At 41.5% G+C, this 21,836-nt stretch overlaps 1 protein-coding gene across 2 annotated transcripts in view; it reads left to right on the top strand.

The window, feature by feature from the left end:
• The window catches only part of ctdp1 (CTD (carboxy-terminal domain, RNA polymerase II, polypeptide A) phosphatase, subunit 1), a 107,211-nt gene that overhangs the window by 39,229 nt on the left and 46,146 nt on the right, over positions 1-21,836 (top strand). For both annotated transcript variants that reach the window (XM_050035423.1, XM_050035422.1), the window contains exon 12: positions 10,647-10,876. In XM_050035423.1, coding sequence (XP_049891380.1) covers positions 10,647-10,876 — 230 coding nt within the window. The remainder of the gene's footprint in view (positions 1-10,646; positions 10,877-21,836) is intronic.

Raw genomic sequence — 21,836 nt, 5'->3', positions numbered from 1 at the left:
CTCCAAAGGCTGCTCCATTGGCTTCCCAGCAAGCCACAACTATCGCTGCAGTGCCGTTCTGCTGCAACAGTTTCGGTGTCAGGTCAAGCTACTTTTCTATATTCTCACAGTTATAGCTAAGTATCTCTGCTAGATTAGCAGACACACATAGACACACAGGCAGACAGAGACAGAAGATTAGTTTTATGTGTGATTACAAAAGAGCAGAGGAGCAGAATTGCATTTCAGTCTACTACGTCACCCCTGCAGCTTGTTTAAAAATCAAGTTTTTGTTATAAAAGAGAAAGTAAAGTTCTGAAAAAGGGTATCATTCCAGCACAATGTTTGGAACCACAACACTTGCAACAGTGCTTTTTTGAGTCAGCGGCAACTTCCAGGGCTGAAAACTGAAGCCAATGCATAAGTCCCAAAATATTGCCCTTCCTCAAATAGGAGGCTGGCTCCAAGAGTGAGTCTGTTCCCGTAGACCTCCATGTTAAAATGCCCAACTTTGACAAAAACAACCAGCACATTTTCATGTATGAGAAGCCGGATTTAAAACGTTTTGGCATTTTTGCTTAAGAAAATGACAAAAATACTTAATAGCCCACAATGCCACAGTAATGGTGATGTCATCAGTCTGTCCCTGTAAGCTAAGAATGCAGTGCTGTCCATGGTCCTGATGATGTTCTTGCATTTCACTGAGTTTTACAGCCACAGTTTAAAAAGCAGAGAGTTTCAAGACATCTAACCAGTGCTACAGGGTGAGGTGCAGTCAGCCATTATGTCGACACAACCTGCAGTTTACTGCTCCTAGACAAGCCGCTCCATCATCCCAACCAGACTCTTATCAGTTCCTAAAGCTAAAGCACTATCAATATTCCCCCTGCGTCAGTTCCTATTTGTGCACAGTCCTTTTCAGCTTGACAGAAATATCTTCATTCATTTGATTGTGGCGAGATGTCCAGTTTTAGTCTTCGCTCAGAGAAAATTAGCATCCAGTCTATCAGGAGTTATTTGGTTAGGAAATTTTTCTGAACCATACAGACTCAGAAAAGTACATCATTGATATAAAAGCTGTCTGGATGAACTCTCTGAAGTATTTAATGTTTGAGGCTGTTCCTTTCCAAAGTAATGTTTTCAGTTCAGCCTTATGTAACTACCCTTGACTAACCTCAGCTGCAGTGTTAACACGTCTTTCTGAGACGATGATAAAAAGAAGCCAATATCTTCCTGTTTGCAGAGTCGCTTAAGAATTCTGGTCCTCAAATATTGTTGAATTCTCTACATTTGAGTGCTTCCCTCATGGAAGGAGTAGGCAGAGGTAAAGTAAAGATGTTGCAATTGTTCCTGTCAAAATAGGACTTGGCTTTGACACAAAGGTTGTATGGCATACTCAGGTGAATACCGGTATTAGCAGTGGCATTGGAGGTCTTTGTGCTGCTGTTTCACCTGCCTCACCAATTTGAACTTCTTAACTTTTCTTTTGTGGGTTGAATTAGTCGTAATGTCGCCACTTCTGCCTCTTCTCACATTTGCATTCATTTTCTCTCCCCCTGGGCCCCAGGTGAGCTTTCACTTTAAATGCCAGTCCCTTATCTTCCTCTGAGCCCACATTAAATGACATGTCAATGGTCGTACTCCATTCAGCAATCAACCGTCTGCCCTATTACCACCTCCTGACTACCTTTCTCAGATGAAGTGAATAATTCTGGCAGGGAATAAAGCTTGTATAAACCCCCTTTAGTGTGAATTTGCTATGCAAATTTTTGCAGTCGTCAGTCGTGGTGAAGACATGAGCTCCTTGTACAATAACATGACGAAAACGGAAATTGGTCTGAACAATGAGCGCTGAATGACTGGCTGCATGGAAATGTGTCAGGCTCTCACTTTGGGTTCCTGCCTCATCTATTCTGCTGCTGGTTTTGGCAGGTATACTATTGTGCCGCTACCGAGTTACATTGTTCTGAGACGCTGATATTTTTCTTTTAAAGTCAGACATGAGGTGAACCTGTGCTTTTGGAAAAACCTTGTCTTTTGAATACCAGAAAGTTTTTTTCTTGGCTGACTTTATTGAATGAGAAGCTCTGTGGTTTTTACTGTATGTAGTTGATTTTTCTAACAGCTGCCAATAACTACACTCTAAGAAAAAAAGGTGCAAACTAGGTGCTTGTCCTATAGGAGAAGATTGTTTCGTTCCTGTATAACCTTCTGCAGAGGCTCTACCTAGAACCCTTTTACAGGGTTCTATATAAAACCCCACCTGAGGGGTCATAGGACCATCTGTGAAAGGTTTACCCAAAACCCCCCCTTTTTCACCAACACGGAACTGGTTCTGCTCTGGTTTCCACACCTCATTTCGAACCATTTAGAGCATTTTGACCAAAAATAAATAGGTTCAAAACCCAAAAATGTGGTTCACAGCTGAAACCAAAAAATAGCAGGTTTTCCTTGACCTGAGCTGTGAAGACATCAGTGGGCGGGTCATATTCTACAGGTTGGAAAGACAGAATGGAGGAGGCAATAATTGAGAATTCAAAGAAAAGGTCCATGCTTGTTATTTGGGTAAAAATAAATATCTGTACTTGTTGAACAAAAGTTTGTAGGTAATCAATTAGGGCTGTGCGATATGACGATATATATCGTGTGACGAGAGAAAAATGTCTACCGTTTAATATTTTGCTCTATCGTTTATATCGTTGTGATGCAAATTACACTTTATACGGCAATATTTTTCGTCATTTGGAGTCTGTCCATCTTTTGCACAGATCTCATTGATAAATTGTTCTTCTTTGCTTTTTGTCTGTTCTGCTGGGCTCAGCCCCGCAGAAACGCAGTGAGACGGTGACAATAATCAGACCAAATCGGGTGGTGCGGAGTACAGCGTCAGTGTTGAGTGGAGGTGTGTGGGGTTGTGGGTGTGTTTGTGCTTTAGAACATAACCGCTGTGAAACAATCAGAAAATAACGTTTTATTGATCTGATTCACCAGCTTTCTCGCCACCAGCGCTCCCTCTCTTCACTCACTTTCTTGCTTGCTCGACCACAGCTGCTCGCCCTCTCTCTCTCTTTTTCTCTAGTCAACTTTTTATTCATTGGATTAAAATGTGCTATATCGTGATATGAGATTTTGGTCATATCGCCCAGCCCTATTATCAATTTAATCAGCAATTTTGTTACTACTGGAAACTTCCATTGTGTGCATTGGCGATGCCGTCCAATGATGTCACTCACTTGATTACAATGGTTCTGCTCAAGAGAAGTCAGTGGAGTAAGATGCTCGTCCAGGCCGGTACGTAGTGGCTTATCTGCTAACAGCATTGTTTACACATGGCATGTGCTTTGTCTGTTGGTCGGTATTTTCTCAGAAATCAAAAACATTGCCACACTGCTGATTTATTCCTGAGAAAATAATATTATCTTTATCGTCTATCTCTCGGCTGCTTGCTATCTGCCTGCTGCTGTTTGACAATGACATGGAATTTCACAATAAAAGCATATCCTAAAGATTGATTTGTTCACTTTGCATCAATGACATTAGATTGTTGATCATTAAATTGATATGACGATCCAGAGCGATGGATTGTTACACCCCAACAAAAAACATCAGTAGATTTTGAAGCTCCAACCTGTTGAAGTCTAACAGGTATTTAGTCCAGAGTAAGATACAGCAGAAATTTAATCGAATCCCTGAGATGGCCTCAAATCTTCGTTAAGTTGGTCTCAGCTCTAGCTAAAACTTATTGCTCTGGGCACCAGCGGTTCACTGCTCCCACAGTAACAGCTACTCCTAATTGCTGGCTTTCATTTAAAATGAATGACTGTCGGCTGCTTTCGCCACACATAAATCTTTCAGTGAGAGTAACACCTCAGGCCAAATTTGAATCTAAAGTTAAAGTATCCATGTCCAGAGTTTAGAAGTGTAATCTTAATTTCTTTTGCTGGACAGGAAACATCTAATCTGCTTTCACTGTGAATGATGTACATTCTGATGTGTCAGTTTATGTCAGCCCCATTATATTCAGCATCTGGTGCCTAATAGGCATATGATACACTGATGATCACCATAATTTTGAGTGCAGAAAAAAACCCTTCCTCTGCTTCATGTTTGTTATTCAGTCCTTTAAAAGTTGTGCACCTCCAAACAGATAAATCATCACAGTAGAACGCAGGGTAGTTACAAACCGTGGCTAACACAATCCTGTTGCAACTGAAGCATTGAGCCAAAAATAAATACCATGCCCTGGAATCACACTTGTGCTAAACTCACAGTGGTTGCATATTTGCAGTGATGAGACCAGTAACCTGACTGTAAACTAGCTTGGAGGGGGTGCCATGCTCTGCTTTGAAACTTTCATGTTGGGTTCTTTGAATGGCCTTTGATTACAGCCAGGAAAAGGATGCTGTAGGAAGTTTGCCACGGTGTTTGTGGGGATTGTTAATGCTTCCATTTCTGCTAAGGTTGTAAGACCTGAAAGAGTGAACCATAGATTGGTTTTTAAAGGGTCAGTATCAGAGGCAGACATGGCTTCACTGGCCATACACTGCACACTGCCTCAGTGATGGTTGTCAGCAGCAGACGAGAGCTGCTCTGATGCAAACAGAACATGAAAGTGTTTTGCCCCTATAGATATTTATGTATCCTGACAAATAGATCACAAACCGTTTCCATTCAGTTTCCTGTTTCTGCATAAAGCCCTGTTTGCTCAGAAGTATGTCAAAGTAGTATAATGAACCATTTAAACTTTCACGCCTTACTTAAAACTGAAATGTAAATGCTCCTTTTTTGTCCAAGAAAATACTGCAGCTACTGGACAAATTTTTCCATTGTAAAAAGAAGATAAAACTATTTTTGGAAATGTTAGTGCCAGTTGTGTCTAAGCTCCAAGCTTCTGATCGGGCATTGTTCATGGCATCAGTTGAGAGCTGGCGTTGCTTAGAAACTCAACTTTCATGATGTGCTACTGACTGAAGCAGTGTTGCCAACTTAGCAATTTTCCCAATAGATTTAGTGACTTTTCAGACCCTCCTAGCAACTTTATTTTATACTAAGCAACTAGCAATAAATTTAACGACTTACTGAGACCATCCGGGGAAAAAGTAAAAATATATTATAGTGTAAAACATTTCCATTAATGCTGCGTAGAATAAAGCCCAGTTTAGACCAAAGATTCACGACGAGGTTTAACCGCTTTAGAACGTTGCAGAGAAAAGTTGCAGTGATGCGAATTGGCCAGTCTGAGCCCGATTCAAGCCGGCTGATGGTGTCACCTGGCACTCAGCTGGTCAAAACGCCAGCGGCTGGTTGTAGAATGTAAGACTGGTCACTTGTTTCTATAGCCAGTCGGCTCGTAAAGTCCACTGGCCAAGTCAAAATGACCGTAAATGGTTTCGGTCCTCATGGTGTGCAGGTGTTGGGCAGTGGGTTGCTGTTGTTGCTCGCTACATGTGCCTATGCCCCGCCCACCCACACACATTCTCATTGACTGATTAATTAGTGCTGGTTATTTATATTATTGTGTCGTATTCATTGAATACAGTCCATCTGATGCTTGTTTTGTTAATGTTTTTTGCTGTGTCATCACTACTACAAATGCAGCTGTAGCCAGTATCTCACTATCACTATCCTCATTCATATTTTAAGAAGCTACAAATTATATTCAGCCACAAAATAAACAGAAGTACAGAGAGTTGTTGACTAGAGATGATATGTCTCATCTAGTTGCATTGGTGTGAACCAGTAGGTTTTTAGAACGTTGCAGAACGGCACACTGCAAGTAGCTGCCTGTTTCAATTCATCACATCTTTGGTCTGAACTGGGCTTTACATTAGTCACAGTCCACAGCTCTGCCACCATCAGCACTGGGTCTCTTCCCTCTCTCCTTTTGCACCGTGCAGTAGGTGTGGGGCAGGCAAGGGGAGAGGAGACGCTGCTCGCTGTGGGAGTTGTATTGAGTTTCTATGGATACATTGATGCTCTCGCTCTCTGGATAGATTGCTGCAGGAATGAGTCCTAAAACCCAGAAATGAGTTTCATTTTAAAACTGCCAGTTCCCCTCGTCACAAAATCAGTGGGTTTATTTTGAATTCGGTTTTTGGTTAGGATCCTGAAATAAGGTCTAAGGTTAACACAGGTCTTAAAGATTTTTGTTCTATGATGTGACATATGTCAATACCCGATCTGTGAATTTGAAGCATTAACACACCTTAAGATAACAGTTGCTAACAAGTGGCTAAATGAGACTGCAGAACGTCATTACGCTGAAAACAGCTGTACAGCCTTGTTAAGGTGGTGACCTTGAAGTCATGTGACTGCGGTGTAGTTTATAGCCTAACGTTAGCTTTTTACTTCTGGAGATCACATTTACTCTTCAAAAATCATGAAAGTGGTGCTCATTTTTGAAGATTATCTTGCTGAACAAAACTTAGTATCATAAACCTTTGTTTGCGCCAGAGTATCTGAAATCCAATGGAAAAATCCTGTCGGCCTTTTGTTAAGGGAACCAGGGTGACACTAGATTCTGGGTTTGCCTCCAAAAAAGTCATCCCTGTACCACTCTATAGGAAGCACAATATGGTGCTGTATTAGTATAAGCCATAGCTCTCATGCCAGTCAAATGTTTTGTTGAGGATTTTTCTATTGAATCTATTTCAGCAAAGTTTTAATGCTTCCACTAATGATGACATTACCAATATGCAAATGAGACCCTTATCTGGTGACTTTTAGTGACTTTTGGTCACTTTTTTTTTTGGTTTGAGTGCTAACTTCTTTCATTGGAAAACATTTGACATTGACACATTAAATACCTATATAGCATGTGAACATGAATACTGGGTATTTACCCCCTTTTTCACCATGTCCCCATAGTGTTAGTTTTGTGTTATTTATGTATTATTCTGTCCCTTCCTAGCATCTACACATATAGAGGACCCATTGTGCTGTTAAGTTTGTATTCCACTTGGAAAAAGGAAGGTAGCAAGCTATGCTAACTGGCTTACATTCAGAAAATGGTGTTTGGAAAGTGAGAGCCAATAAGGAAGCCTCAGACAAGTTTGCATTTCCTAGGATAGTGAAGACATGACCCACCCTGCTCTGCCTTACTCTGCCTCTGATTGCCTTACCCTGACATTCGTCCCCTAACCCTAACCGATGTCACTGCTGTTGCCTAAACCCAACAAACCCAACCAACCCAACTGGCGATGGCAATGAGAACAAGCCAGTCAGAGGGAGAGTAGGGCAGTCATGCCTTTGCTATCCTAGAAAACCCAAATTCGCCTCCCACACAGTCAGTGTTCATCCCACATTATACAAAGGAGAGAGGAGTTGTGAAGGTAAATGACCAGTGTGTCAAAACACTAGGTAGTCCTGGAACCTCGGCATTCTGTACTCTGTGATTTATGACACAGAAATGTACAAAGTAATATACTGAGTGCTTCACATTGGTCCATAGCTGGTTGACTAATTTTGAGGTAATGCATTGATCATATTACAGTAGTGTCTGCAGTAGTGAGAGCCAAAAATACAGTTTCATAACTAAAATGTTTCGATCATACCATCCACCTGCTTATATGACCATTTGTCATTGATTAAACCTGCTTAATTGCTTTGATTTACCTGAAGTATTATGCTGAAGCCAGTCATACATACATCTGTTAAAAATTGTAGTGAAGCCTTTAACTGTTTCACTGTCTCTGTAGGCCAATCTGCTCTCTGAAAGACCACCTGTCTCTCCCTTTTGTTTGACTGTGTCCAGCTATCTTAATATTGTCACTGTACTGACAGAAAATAGACCTCCTTTCAAATCCCTAGAAGCCGTCACAAAGGCAAGGCCCAATAAATTGTAACAGTTAGCGCTCATGGGAGATAGCGATGGGGAAAACGCCATTAGAGGAGAAGCATTTAAAAAAAAAAGCAATTTGTGTTGAGATGAAATCTTAAATTGTGTGTTCCTGACACTTGGGGAACAAACAAAACCTCTGTCTTATTTGTATCCTACCCTGTAATTTGTTGGTGCCCCGTGGGGTCATTCTTATTTAAATTTAATTCCGGAATGGAATTGGAGGACAACCAAAAGTAGCTTTTCCTTTTTTTTTTAATTTCCAAACTAGCCTTCCCTCAGGCACTGTTACCTTCTACCTTTACCAAGGCGCTGTGTGGCTGTCCAAATAACCAAACAATGAGGCTTTAATGAGCCTGGCTTGATGCCAATAATGATCCTGGCTCTTTCCCCAAGAGAATGTCCGCAGACATTAATCCCATTTTTCCCTCAGCTATGTGCTGCTAATGAGTCAATGGACGAGAGGCTGCAGATTCTCTGTGGCAGTATTCACCTCAGCATTCCATTGATCTGATGGTTGTCAATTGGCTAACCTGCTCTAAACGATCGGTAACCTTGGGGCGGTTCAAGTTATGAGCTGCTCAAGACAAGACAAAACTGATGAGCTGGTGGAAGTGACACTTTTGTTTTCAGTAGCTGGCAGCAGAGACAGAGAGACAGATTAACCTTGTTGTATTTGGCTCTGGATTGTTTCCTCAAGGTAGAAATTTCATGTGATGAGTTTATTACCCTCCCCCAGACATTATTCCATCAGCAGGGGTGATCATAATCAATCACACCCTTTTCAATATATAATTTATTACCATTGCCCGGCAATAATGACTACCCTTGTGACTGCTAATGATGTTCATGTTTCAGTTTCGACTTTAGAGTACACAAGAGTTGTTGATGTACCTCTATGGGAAATTTGAGCCTGTAATTTGTGGTCTTGTTGTATTCAAGTATTATATTGTACAATTTGTTTTAATGTCCACTTCCTGCATTGTTGCAACAACCCATTTTCTTTTAATAGCTCCTGATTTTTGATGAGGCATTCTGAGTTAACTGGTCAGGCTGCAGGTTGCCTCTCATTTTTACATCAGCGGCACTTTTGAGTTTTGCACATAGCGCACCTGACCAAATATCAGATGGACTGCACCATTTCACAATATCTGCAGGGGGGTGGGAGCATCAGATGGCATGATTAAATGTGTTTTAGTGATAAAAATACATTTATGTATCATGTAAATACATATAACTTGTATTTTCAGTAATATAAGTCAATAAGTAAATTGTTGTACTTGATGCTATTCAAGGGTCAACCATAGACCTTTCCATGGGTCCCCCTTGGCCATAGGCTGGGGTCATCTGTACCCTTTCACCCTCCCACTGCAAACCCCCTTTAGCACTGTTAACTGTATCATTACTGTTAGCTCTGCTAGCAAGGGTTAGCAGCGTTAGCAGTGTAAGCAAGGGTAGTGGTACTAACATAGTTAACAATGCTAAAGGGTTTTGTTGGGGGGCATCAGACGATGGCCACCATGCTTCTGCAGCAACGCAGCATTACCAGTGGTAATCGCCGACCCGGGTACTGCTCAGTGCAGAGGGGCCCAAGCTAGCTAACCAGTGGAGACCAGGCGGGCAGTGGGCACCATATTTTAGCATGTTAATGTGGCTCACCGCCTGTCTCTCAGCCAACAGAAAACAAAATCAAAGGCAGCAAAACATTTACAAGACAAAACATTAAAATTTCACCACCTTTAAATGGATAGTGCTTTGAAATGCTGCACTGAACCTCAGTAAGTCAATCGAGTGCCGGACTAAAAGGAAAGAGCCTCTTGTATTTCATGGCTTTTTGTAAAAAGTAGTCGGTTGGTTACTGGCTAATGGGTGTTGAGCTATCAAAAACCAAAATTGACATCCCTATGTAGCGCAAAGACTGGAAACGGAAATGACAAACCTGGCTCTGTCCAAAGGTAACAAAATCAGCCTACCAGCACCTTCAAAGTCTCACTAGTTAATACATTAAATCTTGTTTATTTAATGCATAAAAGAAGGGGAAGTATTTCTTTTTTTACTTTTGGACAGAGCCACACTTGTTTACAGATTTTGTGCAAAGAAGATCGTTGGCTTGCTGTAGCTTCATATTTACTGTACAGACATACGAGTGGCGTCAATTTATCGAATTTAACATTTCAGAAAATGTCAAACTTTCTTTTAAAAACCTTTTATTGGTAAGTCTCTAGTTGCTTAAATGGCACGTTGTTAACTGTTGGCTCTAAGTTTAATCACCTTCCAAGATTACAGTACAGTATGTGACCCAATTATTTAGAGAAGAGAAACCACTTTCCAGTTATAATTAGATGCTTAATTGGAATCTGCAGTGTATCCAGGGAATAGGCTAATGCCAGTGGTCCCTCCTCATGATACTTTAAGCAGACATTATCCATTAAATAGAACATTTCATTGGGTCTGTTGCATGATTATATACAAATGAAAGTTATGTAATGAAATTTGCCAAAAGTTAGCGATGTTAGCTCTGATTTGGTGGACGACATATTTTACAAAAATAATGAAAAGCCCAAACTAATTAGTATTCAGTGGAAGGAGAGAAAGTAATTAATCTTATCTTCACTTTAGAGTAGTTGATATGCAAAGTCCCAGGGTATTTTTGGCAGTTATGGAATGAATGTATGCATGCTGTAAGATGTTAAAACGTAAACTACAAAACTAAAAGAGGCATTGACTGTTTTGGTGTGTGACATGCTGAGTGACAAACAAGTCCCGTGACCTGGTCCTGTCCAAAGCTTAAAACAAAATCTCACCGAAGCTCCTTTTTAAAAAAACACAGGTGGACGACATCTTAGGCGAGGAAAGCGACAATGAAAGTGAGGGCCGAGGGAAGGAGAAGCCGGGTAATGAGGAGGCGGAGGATGAAGAGGAGCGGGAGCAGCGCCGGCAGCAGCAGCGGCCAGGAGCTGGACAGATAGCAGCAGGAGGGCTCGGGCCTCAGGCAATGAGAGTGGATGAGAAGATCCAGACGGCATCAAGGGAGGCCAGTGTGCCGGGTAGTGTGCCAAGGTGAGACACAGAGCTCCACTACAAAATCCACCTTTCTATCTAGTATTTTCAATCCTTTTTTGTGTCTTGACTGCAAGTGCAGCTCTCCCCTCTCTGTCCTAAGCCCCTCCCACCAGACAATTACATTTGCACGTGCTTCATACAGTAACCCAGTGTTTAAAACACATCCAGTTGCACACAGCGCATTCACTCAGCCCCTCCTTGCCCCCTCTTTCTCTCTTTCTTTTTATAAGGCAACAGATTAGACAAGAATTAGCTGCTAGCCACCGCACAGTCTCACCTCGCTACCCTCCGCTGTGGTTTGCTTTCCTGGGAGGAGAGCCGGCAGCAGCTCGGTAGACAGACCTTCATTCAGCAGCTGTACTGGTCTGAATTGTGCAAGCGCAAACACCCCAGTGCTGGGTGTCACAGCAGGCTGGTGGCCAGAAGCAGTGCCAAGTCTGAGTTGTGTAACAGCAGCAACAGAAAGTTTGCTGATCCAACAGAGAGTCGAGGCTGACCTGTCCCCCATAGCTGGGGTTTGCGCTGACTGCTGACTCTGGATCTGTCTGTCTCTGGAGCTGCTGCCCGCTCCTCTACAAGCGAGGTGGTCTGCAGCTGCAGGTAGTGAGGCGGAGACACGCTTTGATTTGAGGCTAACATTAGCTACATAAACCTGAACTTGATGCTGCAACATTGAGCCTTTGGCTCTGGGTAGTAGAAAGCAAAATTTTCTCTTCATCTCTGAACTGCTTTTCCAATATTGACACGTGTTTTATTTCGTTGATTGTAGGCAGTAGTTGCCAATGCTGGAATAGCAATTTTCTCTGCCATTGAATCAGCCATTCACCAAAAGGGTGCATGCACAACAGCCAACAGGAACGCCCTCTCTCTGAAAGTTTCCCGTCATGGCCTAGATTTCCTAAAGCTTGAAAACAGAGTCAGAGAGGAGGTGAAGTCTAGTTTTCTCTCCATTTGAGTCACAGTATGCTCAGTTTATTGTAGGATTTTCACTCTGTGATGCTAAAATAAATCCGCCTATCCCAGCTTTAAGTGAAATGTGGTGGTATGGATATCACATATATCCCTTTTTTCTCTATCTCTTTCGCCCAAATATTTACTGTTAGTGTTCCCTTTATCAGTTCCTCAGTGTCATCACATTTGGCTCTCTCCTCTTTCACTGCTGATCCTCTCCATCTTGCACAAACACCTCTGGGTGAGAAGGATGCTTAACTTAAATTGCATTTGGCAAGAATGGAAATCCATTGAGAATCTGTGCAAATGTACTGTATATTTCCTGGTTTTACTTTTCCAATCACTATTATCATAACACGCCACTTCATCAGCACCGCAATGCTGAAGCCAGACAGTCTGGTCTGTTGCCATGGAGACTAATGCCAAACAGACAGCAGGCAGTCGCAGAGTTCTGAACACATCAGAGCCTCTTATTGCTGGAGGATGGGCCTGAGTTGAGCCGAGCCGTTGCACTGCCAAGATTCAGTCAGCCCTGATGGGGTATTTCTTTGCCTTTCGTGTGTCATATTTCTCTGTGCATGCATTTGAATTTTTACAGACATTTTCAAAGTTCTGTAACAAATGTTGAAAACATCAATATATTAAACATCATTAAATAGACCCAGAACCTTTATAGTCCAGATCAGAGTCAAATATAGTATCATTCACAGCTGTCACTGGCTGTATTTACTCAAACCTAATCCTCTGATTTCCACAGTAACTGCTTTGGTGTATCTGCAACTTTGCACAACACAATATGATCTCTAATTTCCATATATTTTTAGCATGCTTGGAATCCTGTTTGGGTTGCTGTTGTCATGTTTACAGCACTATGTGATGCCTTTAAATATGACACACCTGCCGTGTTTATGAAGGGCAGATCTGTATCAGTGCTTTCCGTGTAGTGTTATCTGGATCGGCAAGATCATGTAGTTACAGCTCGTTTACTGATGTTAAGTTCGACCCTCAGATATGTCTTTGGACCACTGCTACGCCTTAGTAATGCTACTGACACATGTTTAAGGGATCCTGAGGATTAACGTTAACATCATTGCCACTGCTGTTGGTTGGTTGTGTTGCTTTGCGGTGCATACACAAGTTCTCATGCACTCTTAGCATATGATTTGTTCTCTCCTGTGTCCACATGGTTGATGAGGGATAATTTTCATTGTGCCCCTCTACTGTCGCAACTTTCAGTAAGGTTTTTCACAGGCTGCTGCTGCAGGGTGCACACGTAGCGGCTATCAAAAGTTGAGGCTGGCTGTCAGTTTGAGGAGCACTTGATTTGATGTGCAACAGAGTTTTCTGTGAGCAGAGCTTGCATTTTAAACGGCAGTATCACAGTTGATCATGTTCATTTAAAGGGAAATTTCAGTTTATTTCAACCTGTCTCCTATCGTCCTAAATTTGTTTCAAGTGACTAGTGACATAGAAATAATAGTTAGCATATTAGCCGTTAGCCTAGATACAGCCGTAGCATCAGACCTGTTAAAACGTAAGTGAACGGGCAACCTTCAAGTGCAAAGTTAGTCCACTAAACAAGCTTTTTTTCCACAAAGACCGCCTCATATCGTTAGGACGATAGGAGACGGGTTGAAATAAACCGAAATTTCCCTTTAATTGTGGGAAGCCAAAATTGTGGTTGTGATTAATGTACAATTAATTGTGCAGCTCTAATTACTATACTGTAAATGTGTGCATGAATTTCCTGCATTATAAGGTCTAGATTTGCAGGGAAATTATGCGCAGTACCCACAATCCTGTGCTAAAACCATTATGTGTTTAGTTACACACCTGTGTTTGACAAGTCCAAGTGTCTGCTGTTAAAAAAAAAAAAAAGATCTATTCAGCTTCAACTCTTAAGTTTTACCAGGTTGATCACAGCCTTGTCTGAGCTTCTCAGATAATAGCCCTAATGTTGAACTACTGCACTCTGTCTGTACGACCATGTTCAGCCTCACTGCTCTGACTGTCAGAGCTAAATAAAAACAGAGGTGCCTTGTTTGTGGTGTTTTTCCAATCTCTGTCTTGATGGTCTTGGTTGTGGCTCTGTATCCAGGGCTGCACAGGCCTCAGCAGGCAGCAGCATGGCGATTTTTTTTCCTTGTTGTTTCCTTCTTTCGGACATGTCAGTCCTGGTCTGACACCTTTGGTTGCTGCTAATGAGTCAAGCCTGAAATACACTGTTCACTGTGTTGCTGAATTGCTGGTGAAAACCTCTGGGGGTCCATCTCCAGTCGGTGCAGTGGTGCAGAGAAGCGACACATGATTTGACATCCTGACACAAAGGTTGTAAGTCTGATTCTGAAAGTGGGCTTAAATTGGCAGGTAGGTCTCGGGGTCCATCCTCAGAGAGACACCAGTGACATAGTCTAATACTATCACAGCTTACCTGGCCATGACTCCCCTCTGTGACCCCTGTCTTTCTCTTATGTCTGTATTTTTAGCCACTATGATGCCCTGACAACTCGGTATAGTTGTATGTTGTGAAGAATGTTCATGTCACAGGAATATGCTTTATAAGATAAACATTTACATTTTGAATGCACTCCTCTGCATCAGCCTGACTATCTTCCATCTTTCTTTTTCGGTCCTTTCTGTTATCTCTCATGAAGAGAGAGCAAGAAATTGCTTTTAGTTCTGTTTTTCTTTTTAATTTCTTTAATCTGTAACATGTTTTAATCAATGCTCAGCAACAAACATCAGCAACATTCACCTATTTGGTTACACAGCACATTATTTTTTGATTAGACACTTACATCTCGTGCCTTGGCTCTGCTCTAACTCAAGCATTTCCCTGTGTAACCATAGAACTGCCGTCTTTGCATGCTATAGGAGCAACATAAAAATTAAATATTTAAAAGCAGGAAATACATGATTGTAAGCATGTTGTACAATTATACAAGCTATTTTAAACCACAAAGGGTGCTCAGAAGGCATACTGTAACTAAAAATATCGTCTTTTCCCTCCATCAGTTACTCATCCCCTATAGCCTGGAATGAAGGTCAAATAAAGTTGTATTTCTTAAAGGCAAATAGAGCGTACAAAAGTAGTAGTGTTTTAAAAGGGTACTCCAGCAATTAACTATTGCATTTCTACCTCGTTGGAGGACTCACAAGGGACAGATGAAAAAAAAAATCCTCCCAGATTGAAGCAGCATAGCCCGCAATATCCTGACTTTTTTCTCCAGTGTGGGCCAAGCTTAAAAAATGCTGGATCCTACATTTTCCATTATGCCACCTAATGGCGTCTTTCTTAAGATTCCCCATGTGTCTCCTATTTGCCCACTTCTTTCAAACACCCCACACCCCCAGTTTGTAACACAGACTTCCTGTTAAGGAGTGTATGTCTGTAGCCCAAGCTACAATAACAGTAGTATTGCTCATGACAAACTTAGTGTGTAAAGATAAGGTTAAATTATAATAAAAACTTGAAGTGAAAGGATGTTACAGAAGGTGTGTAACGATACAGGGAAGTCACGATTGGTTCACACTCCAGTTTAGGAGTCACGGTTCAGTGTTAATTCAGTGCAGCAGACAAAAAAAACCCCAAATGAATACGAACATGTGTCTTTTTATATTTATTCTTTGTTTCGAACAGAGAGTATTGCAAGTGTCAAAAACAGGCACAATCCCCTTGCTGAAGACAGAGGTAGCATTTTGCCGACAAGCAGCTTTGGTAAACTATCTTCATTATAAGAACTACAAAAGTGCCCTTAGTCCAACCAAAATCTTTTCACATGGAGGTCCCTGAAGTGACGTCTTTTGAAATGGGGTTCAGCGACCTAATATGGATCAATTTAGGGGCCCTTGACCTGAAAAAAGTTGAGAAGCACTGCTCTGGACAACGTACATGAAGCTGCGCCTGATGGAATCGTCCCTCCTGGCTCCCTTATGGCCAAGTTGGCGAAGAAGATAACAAAGAAGGAGACTAATTCATCCCGTATAGTGCCTAACATTAGTGGATCATAACATATCGGGTATGGAATTAAAGGGATAGTGCACCCAAAAATGAAATTTCAGCCATTATCTACTCACCCATATGCTCAGGTGAAGTTTTAGAGTCCTCACATCACTTGCGGAGATTTTGTGGTTTCAATTATGTGTTTTTGGACGTTTGAATCTGGGGCACTGTAAGCTTCCATTAGGTGAAGTTGTGTTGCTACCTCCTCTCCCCTTGGATCTCCACAAGTGTTGTGAGGACTCTAAAACTTCACCTGAGCCTCCCTCGGCATATGGGTGAGTAGATAATGGCTGAATTTCCATCTGTGGGTGCACTATCCCTTTAATATGCACATGCTCCGATTCAACAGGAGACTAAACTTTTCTATGTATGTCAGTTTTTGAGGCCAAAATGTGGCCTTTGACTGACTAGGTAAGACTTGTTGTTTTTAGCAAAGCCAATTGCCAGAGATGCCTTTTGCTCGATGCTTATGCTCGTGATTTTGTTGGCCACTGGCAGCGCCTATCAACCACAAGAGGTCCTTGAACATACAATCATATATGTACACACAAAATATTAGGCTGATTGGTGCAGTAGTATAAGATTAGCCATGGACAGACAGATAGACACACACGACCAAACCCATTACAAGAAACATTTCAGACACTGCTTTACTGTACAAACACTGAACAAACACTTTCCCAGAAGGCAACAGGTCACAATAGGCTATAAATCTGAAAAGCATCTCTTATGATATGAAACTGTAGACACCACATAGAGAAATACAAAATGAAACTAGCACATTGGCTATATTTAAACATTCAAAGCACCCAAACATATATCATCTTGGTGATCAGCACATCTGGGTGATGCTAATGAATGTGCATTAGCATGTCGGATGTGTTTCCATTCACATTCCCTACAACGCTGGTGCAACACAGACACACCATCCTCATCTAACATACACCTCTCTCTGTTGCTCTTGTAGCTGACTGGGATCCTGCAGGCGGGTCTTCCAGCTCCAGCGTTTCATTTGCGCTTGCCATATTGTGACTGACTCACACGCCAATAAGCTTGTCCTGCTAACCTCTGCATATGTAACTAACAGCATATGACTAAAAGTTTACAGGCAGAACTCGGGCTTTGGTTCCACATTACGCACATCAATCTATATACCGTTTATCCTGCGTGGGCTGCGTGATCGGGGCCATGTCATGAAGACACATTCATATTCAACAGCAATCAAAGAGTATCAGATAAAACTTTCATATCACAACAGTTACGGAATGTGAAAGCGGAGAAGTTTTGTACTGTATTTCTAACTCTAGTACCTTGAATGTTCTCACAGTGGGAAGTACACAAAGGATCAACAAAGGTGATAAACCCTGTTTTGTAGAGGTTTAAAAAAAAAAAACATGTCTGCCAGACTGCATTAATGTAATTTTCCTGCCTGACAGAGAAAGGAATTTGATTGTATTTTTGCCCAGTAGGCCATTAAAGGCAATTTAAGATTTAACAGAAGAAGGCTTCCTGATTTAGACGTGACTCTGTGGGACCTCCACTCCTTCTGGAGCTGGCTTAATAGTTGCCATTCTGTCAGTCTCCATCCCTGGCTTCACCGCTTTCTTCCATTTGGCACAAAATAGACATACATCTGTTGCTAAGATACTGTAGTGATGTGAATGTCTCTGTTTTGTTCTCGCCATCATTCAGTATCTGCTCCTGTCTTTCTTTCTTTTAAAAACAGCGTTGCTCTTATTTCGGTTCTGTTTCTGTGTTTTCTGCATAGGCTGCTACCTGCATGCAAATAACAACATCTTGATTATTGTTTTATCTTATTTTTTCCAGTTTAGATCCATCCTACAAAGCAGCATAACAAAAGATACAATTAGGCAGTAAGGTGATGCAAAGATGATTTATGTCCCTGCACATTGTGAAAAGGCTCAGTCATATTTGCAGACCGTTCTTAGCTCCTGTAGCTTTGTTGCACCGTACTGTGTTGCCCTACAAATCGTTTCACTCGGATAATTACATGCCCAGTCCTCTTTAAGATTCATGAATGCATGGTGGGCTAGAAAAACTTCTTTGGACTCGACTTTTTTGATTGTTTGCCAATTTTAAAATCTCTGTTTTAATATATTGTAACCTTGTGAATGAGGATGGAGGGAGCTCCTGTGTAGATCAGGTTGTGTGTATGAAAGAGGGAGCAGCATGTGTGTGGTTAGTCAGTGTTCTTGTGTCCTTGATCATTATGATCAAGTCAATATTTTGTCCATCCTAATCCTGAAAGTTTAAAACCATTTATCAGCAGAATAATGGGATTAAAAGGTCCTGTGTGTCGTGCTTGGTCTCAGAATGGGACTGTTTTTGTTGACCTTGTTCTTGAGTCTCACTTTCATCTTGGACTTGTCTGTGTTCAGTCTAAATCCTTGAGAGGTTTTGACAGCCTTTATGTAACTGAAGTAAGTACATTTATTTGATAATATAGTGCCTCTTACAGAGCAAGGTCAATAAATGCTTCACACGAGTAAAGCAGTGAAAAATAGGACCATAAAATAAAAATAAACTAGCAATAAAACATGAGCGGCAATGCAGTATTTACACGGTTGAGCAATGATATTGTTTTACATATACATGAAGGATTTCAATCAAATTTTAAGCTAGAAGGGGATTCGGAGAGCGCTGACCTCCACCAAGGCCAAATGCTCCATCTGCAATATTAATGAATGTGAACTATCATTTGTGTTTCTGCCCTCTGATTTGGATCCGCTCCAAAATGTAATTGGTCCTGCCTTAGCTTATGCTACATCCCTCCCATCCTGCTGACAAACAAACAAACCAAAAGCTACCAAAAGTAGCTATGCAAGGTTTTGTTTAATGCACATTGTTGTTGTTTTTTGTTTAGTTCAATGCATAATGCGCAGCACTAGAAGCATGCTGGTTTAAAAACTCTTAGCTTGAAACCTGTACCCTACCAATCTACTTGTTTTGTCAGAACCTAGCAGCAACCTTCAGGGCTGGAAAATAAAGCCAGCGCGGAAGTGCCAAAAACTGCAGTTCCTTTAATGGCCACTAGGCTGATTCCCCATAGACCCCCATGTTAAAATGCACAACTTTACAGCAGAAATAAACATGTTCACAGCCTGGTAAAAAAAAAAAAACAGTTTTGGTCTCTGTAGTTAACTTGGCTGTTTATGACAACTGTGCAGGGGGTACATTTTTATATAACCAAACATTTAAATGTTATTTAGGCTGAAAGTTATCCATAATTAAGGGCATGGTCACTTTGAGTGACAGGCTGGTGCTGTCTGTTGACAAGTTGCTACCACAGTGATAGCATTGGTTAGGTAATATAACCATGGTATAACCCCAGATTCAGAGAGTATAGGCATAGCCAATGTGTAGCTGTAGCTATATCAGTGATTTCCGTTCATGAGGGTCAACTCTGACATTTTGGTCACCTAAAAAAGTCTTGTTCAATGTTTGGTTGTACTATAAGGCCCTCTAAGCAGTAGGATGTTCCGCTTTTCTGTTCAGTACATTTTATTTTGGTGGTTTTCAAGCCTGTTTTTTGCATTAGCATTAGCATTGTCACAGTTAACCATAACTGTAAATCCACTGTGCTAGCATTAGAGTTATCTCCCATCCTTGTCCAAATGTGTCATGTCTGGCTCCACAAATCCAAGATGGCAATGGCCAAAATGCCAAACTTGAGGCTTCAAAACGGGAGTCCACAAACCAATGGATGATGCCACTGCGAACATTTGTGTTGATTTATCAAAGTTTAATACGTATTCCTATTTGTTGTAATCGGGATTCTTTTAGTTGTTTCTCCTTGAGGCTGTCTAGAAGCCAATTTATCTTAACGTATTTGATGTGACGGACCTCTAGTTGGAAACAAATGCTCATCAGGGTGGTTTGTCGTACCCCACAAAGCTCCCCTTGCAAGACTAGAAAAAAATCAGAGTATTTAGGAATGAAGTATGTTGCAGACAGAGATGTTGCTAATGTGTTCCAAGCATAAACCTCTTCATTAATGTCTCCTCTAATTAGCTGCTGAGCAAAAAGATTTTACCAACCTTGTTCAGTCATAATAAGCCTTGACTTGGCTTGACCCCGCCCATCTTTACTTTTCTTCTGTTGTCCTCATGTCTGTGCTCCTTGACACTGAATTGCTGTAATGCTGTTAGACGCATCTCTGTAACTCAGGAATGGGGAAAATTTCCAGCAGGCTGGTATTTCAGCCCACTTGTGGATGCGTTGGTGGTCATTAGCTGTTAGCCTGGATTGATGTGAAAGATTTATGGCGAGCAGTGGCACTCAGGGCTCTAAGAGATTTAAGAATTAACATGGAGGTTGCAGGGTGGATATCAAAGGTGGATGAACTTTCATCTCCCTCCAGCTTACAGACACTCTTGTCACATCCCCGTTGAAGCAGTGCAGTTACAGTTGCAGGCCGTTGCTGTAGTGCACTTGTCGGGCTGAAGTGGTTAGATTTTTGGGGCAGAGTAAGTGCCTAAATTAAAATGTTACGTTTTTCACATTATAGAGGTTGCAGACACTTTTTTCTTTTGCCTACATCTCATTATGTTTCTCATACAACAGCTGTCAGTCATCGGAAATCTCGGGCCATAGCATTTCAGCTTTGAAATATAAGCCCACTTTTTTATTTTTTATTTTATATTAGGTTCTTTTTAACCATAGGGCAGCTGAAGATGGACAAGAAAGGTAGAAGAGAGTGGGGGGATGACATGCAGCAAAGGGCTGCGCGTCCGAATCAAGCCCAGGCCGCTGCAAAGGACTCATGGGGCGCACACTCTACCAGGTGAACGAGAGTTCGCCCCAGTTTAAGGCTTCTTATATTAAGTTATTCTTAAAATGATGTGAACAATATGAATAATTGATACATCTTCCTGGTAGGAACTGCAACACTGAATGGTGCATGTAACAAGGCATATGTGGGGCTTTTAGTAAAGGCTGGGTACAATTTTTTTCATCTCACCTTGGGTTTGGAGCATTACTGATCACCTTATTGTTTTAACCACGGCTTATAATGTCCTTAAAATCTGAATTTCTACAAAAGCCCTGAAAGGACAGGTGATTATTTTATTTTCCAAAACCTAAGTTTATCTCCTACAACCCAGACAAGACGTTATCTCCTCTGTTGAAAATAAACTTTTAGGCTGTCGAAAAGGTCCTTGAAAGTTCAGCCAAATGCAGCATGAACAAAAGGTTTTACCTTTTCAGTTAACTAACAAATGTTCGCTGTAAAACCTGATGGAACTGTGCAGCTGTGCAGACAGGATTCTATTTTATATGCACAAGAACAACCCACCCGCAATGTCAACGCTACCACAAGCGCACATATGCAATCTGCTCTGTGACTGAATGAATGAGCAAGAGAAAGAGAGATTGATTCACACCACTGTAAAACTCTAATTAGCCTAACGCACGCAGTTCAAATATCAAATACCAGCCCACAGGCCAGGTTTACACATTTATCATTGCTGCTCTCATACAGTAGCAACAGCATTCTGATTAATAGGGCATGGGTTGCAGGTGGATGACATAACACATAGGGCTAAGGGATGTAACAACTATATACAATACATCAATATATTTTCAAGCACGATATAGATTGAGACAATATGGTTTATATTGATAAGGGTTAAGCTGCGTTACGTAACACTCTTCTTCCAAAAAGCCATGCCAGTGTGCATCTCTTCTCTCTCACACTCCTCACAGCTCCGCCCCACTCAGTCACTCACAAGTTCTCCATCAACACTCAGAGAGACACAGAGCTGCTCCTCTGTTTAATCTGTCTGTTCATTAGTCTACAGTGTGACACCGGTGTATATGCTGCACGTGTTGCGCTAAATCAGTCTGTGACAGCTGCTTGATTGCGTCAGGTGAGCATTTGTTTGCTAGGTTGCGTGTGAGGTGGATCATAGCGCATCGCCGTTCTTCTCGGTAGTTGTAGTCTTTTGTGTAACGCTGAGGCAGGGCCTGGATGCAGGCGACAGA

Source organism: Epinephelus moara, chromosome 22, assembly GCF_006386435.1.
Source record: "Epinephelus moara isolate mb chromosome 22, YSFRI_EMoa_1.0, whole genome shotgun sequence".
In the NCBI taxonomy this organism is placed as follows: domain Eukaryota; kingdom Metazoa; phylum Chordata; class Actinopteri; order Perciformes; family Serranidae; genus Epinephelus; species Epinephelus moara.
This window is presented reverse-complemented; position numbering and strand designations above follow the sequence as displayed.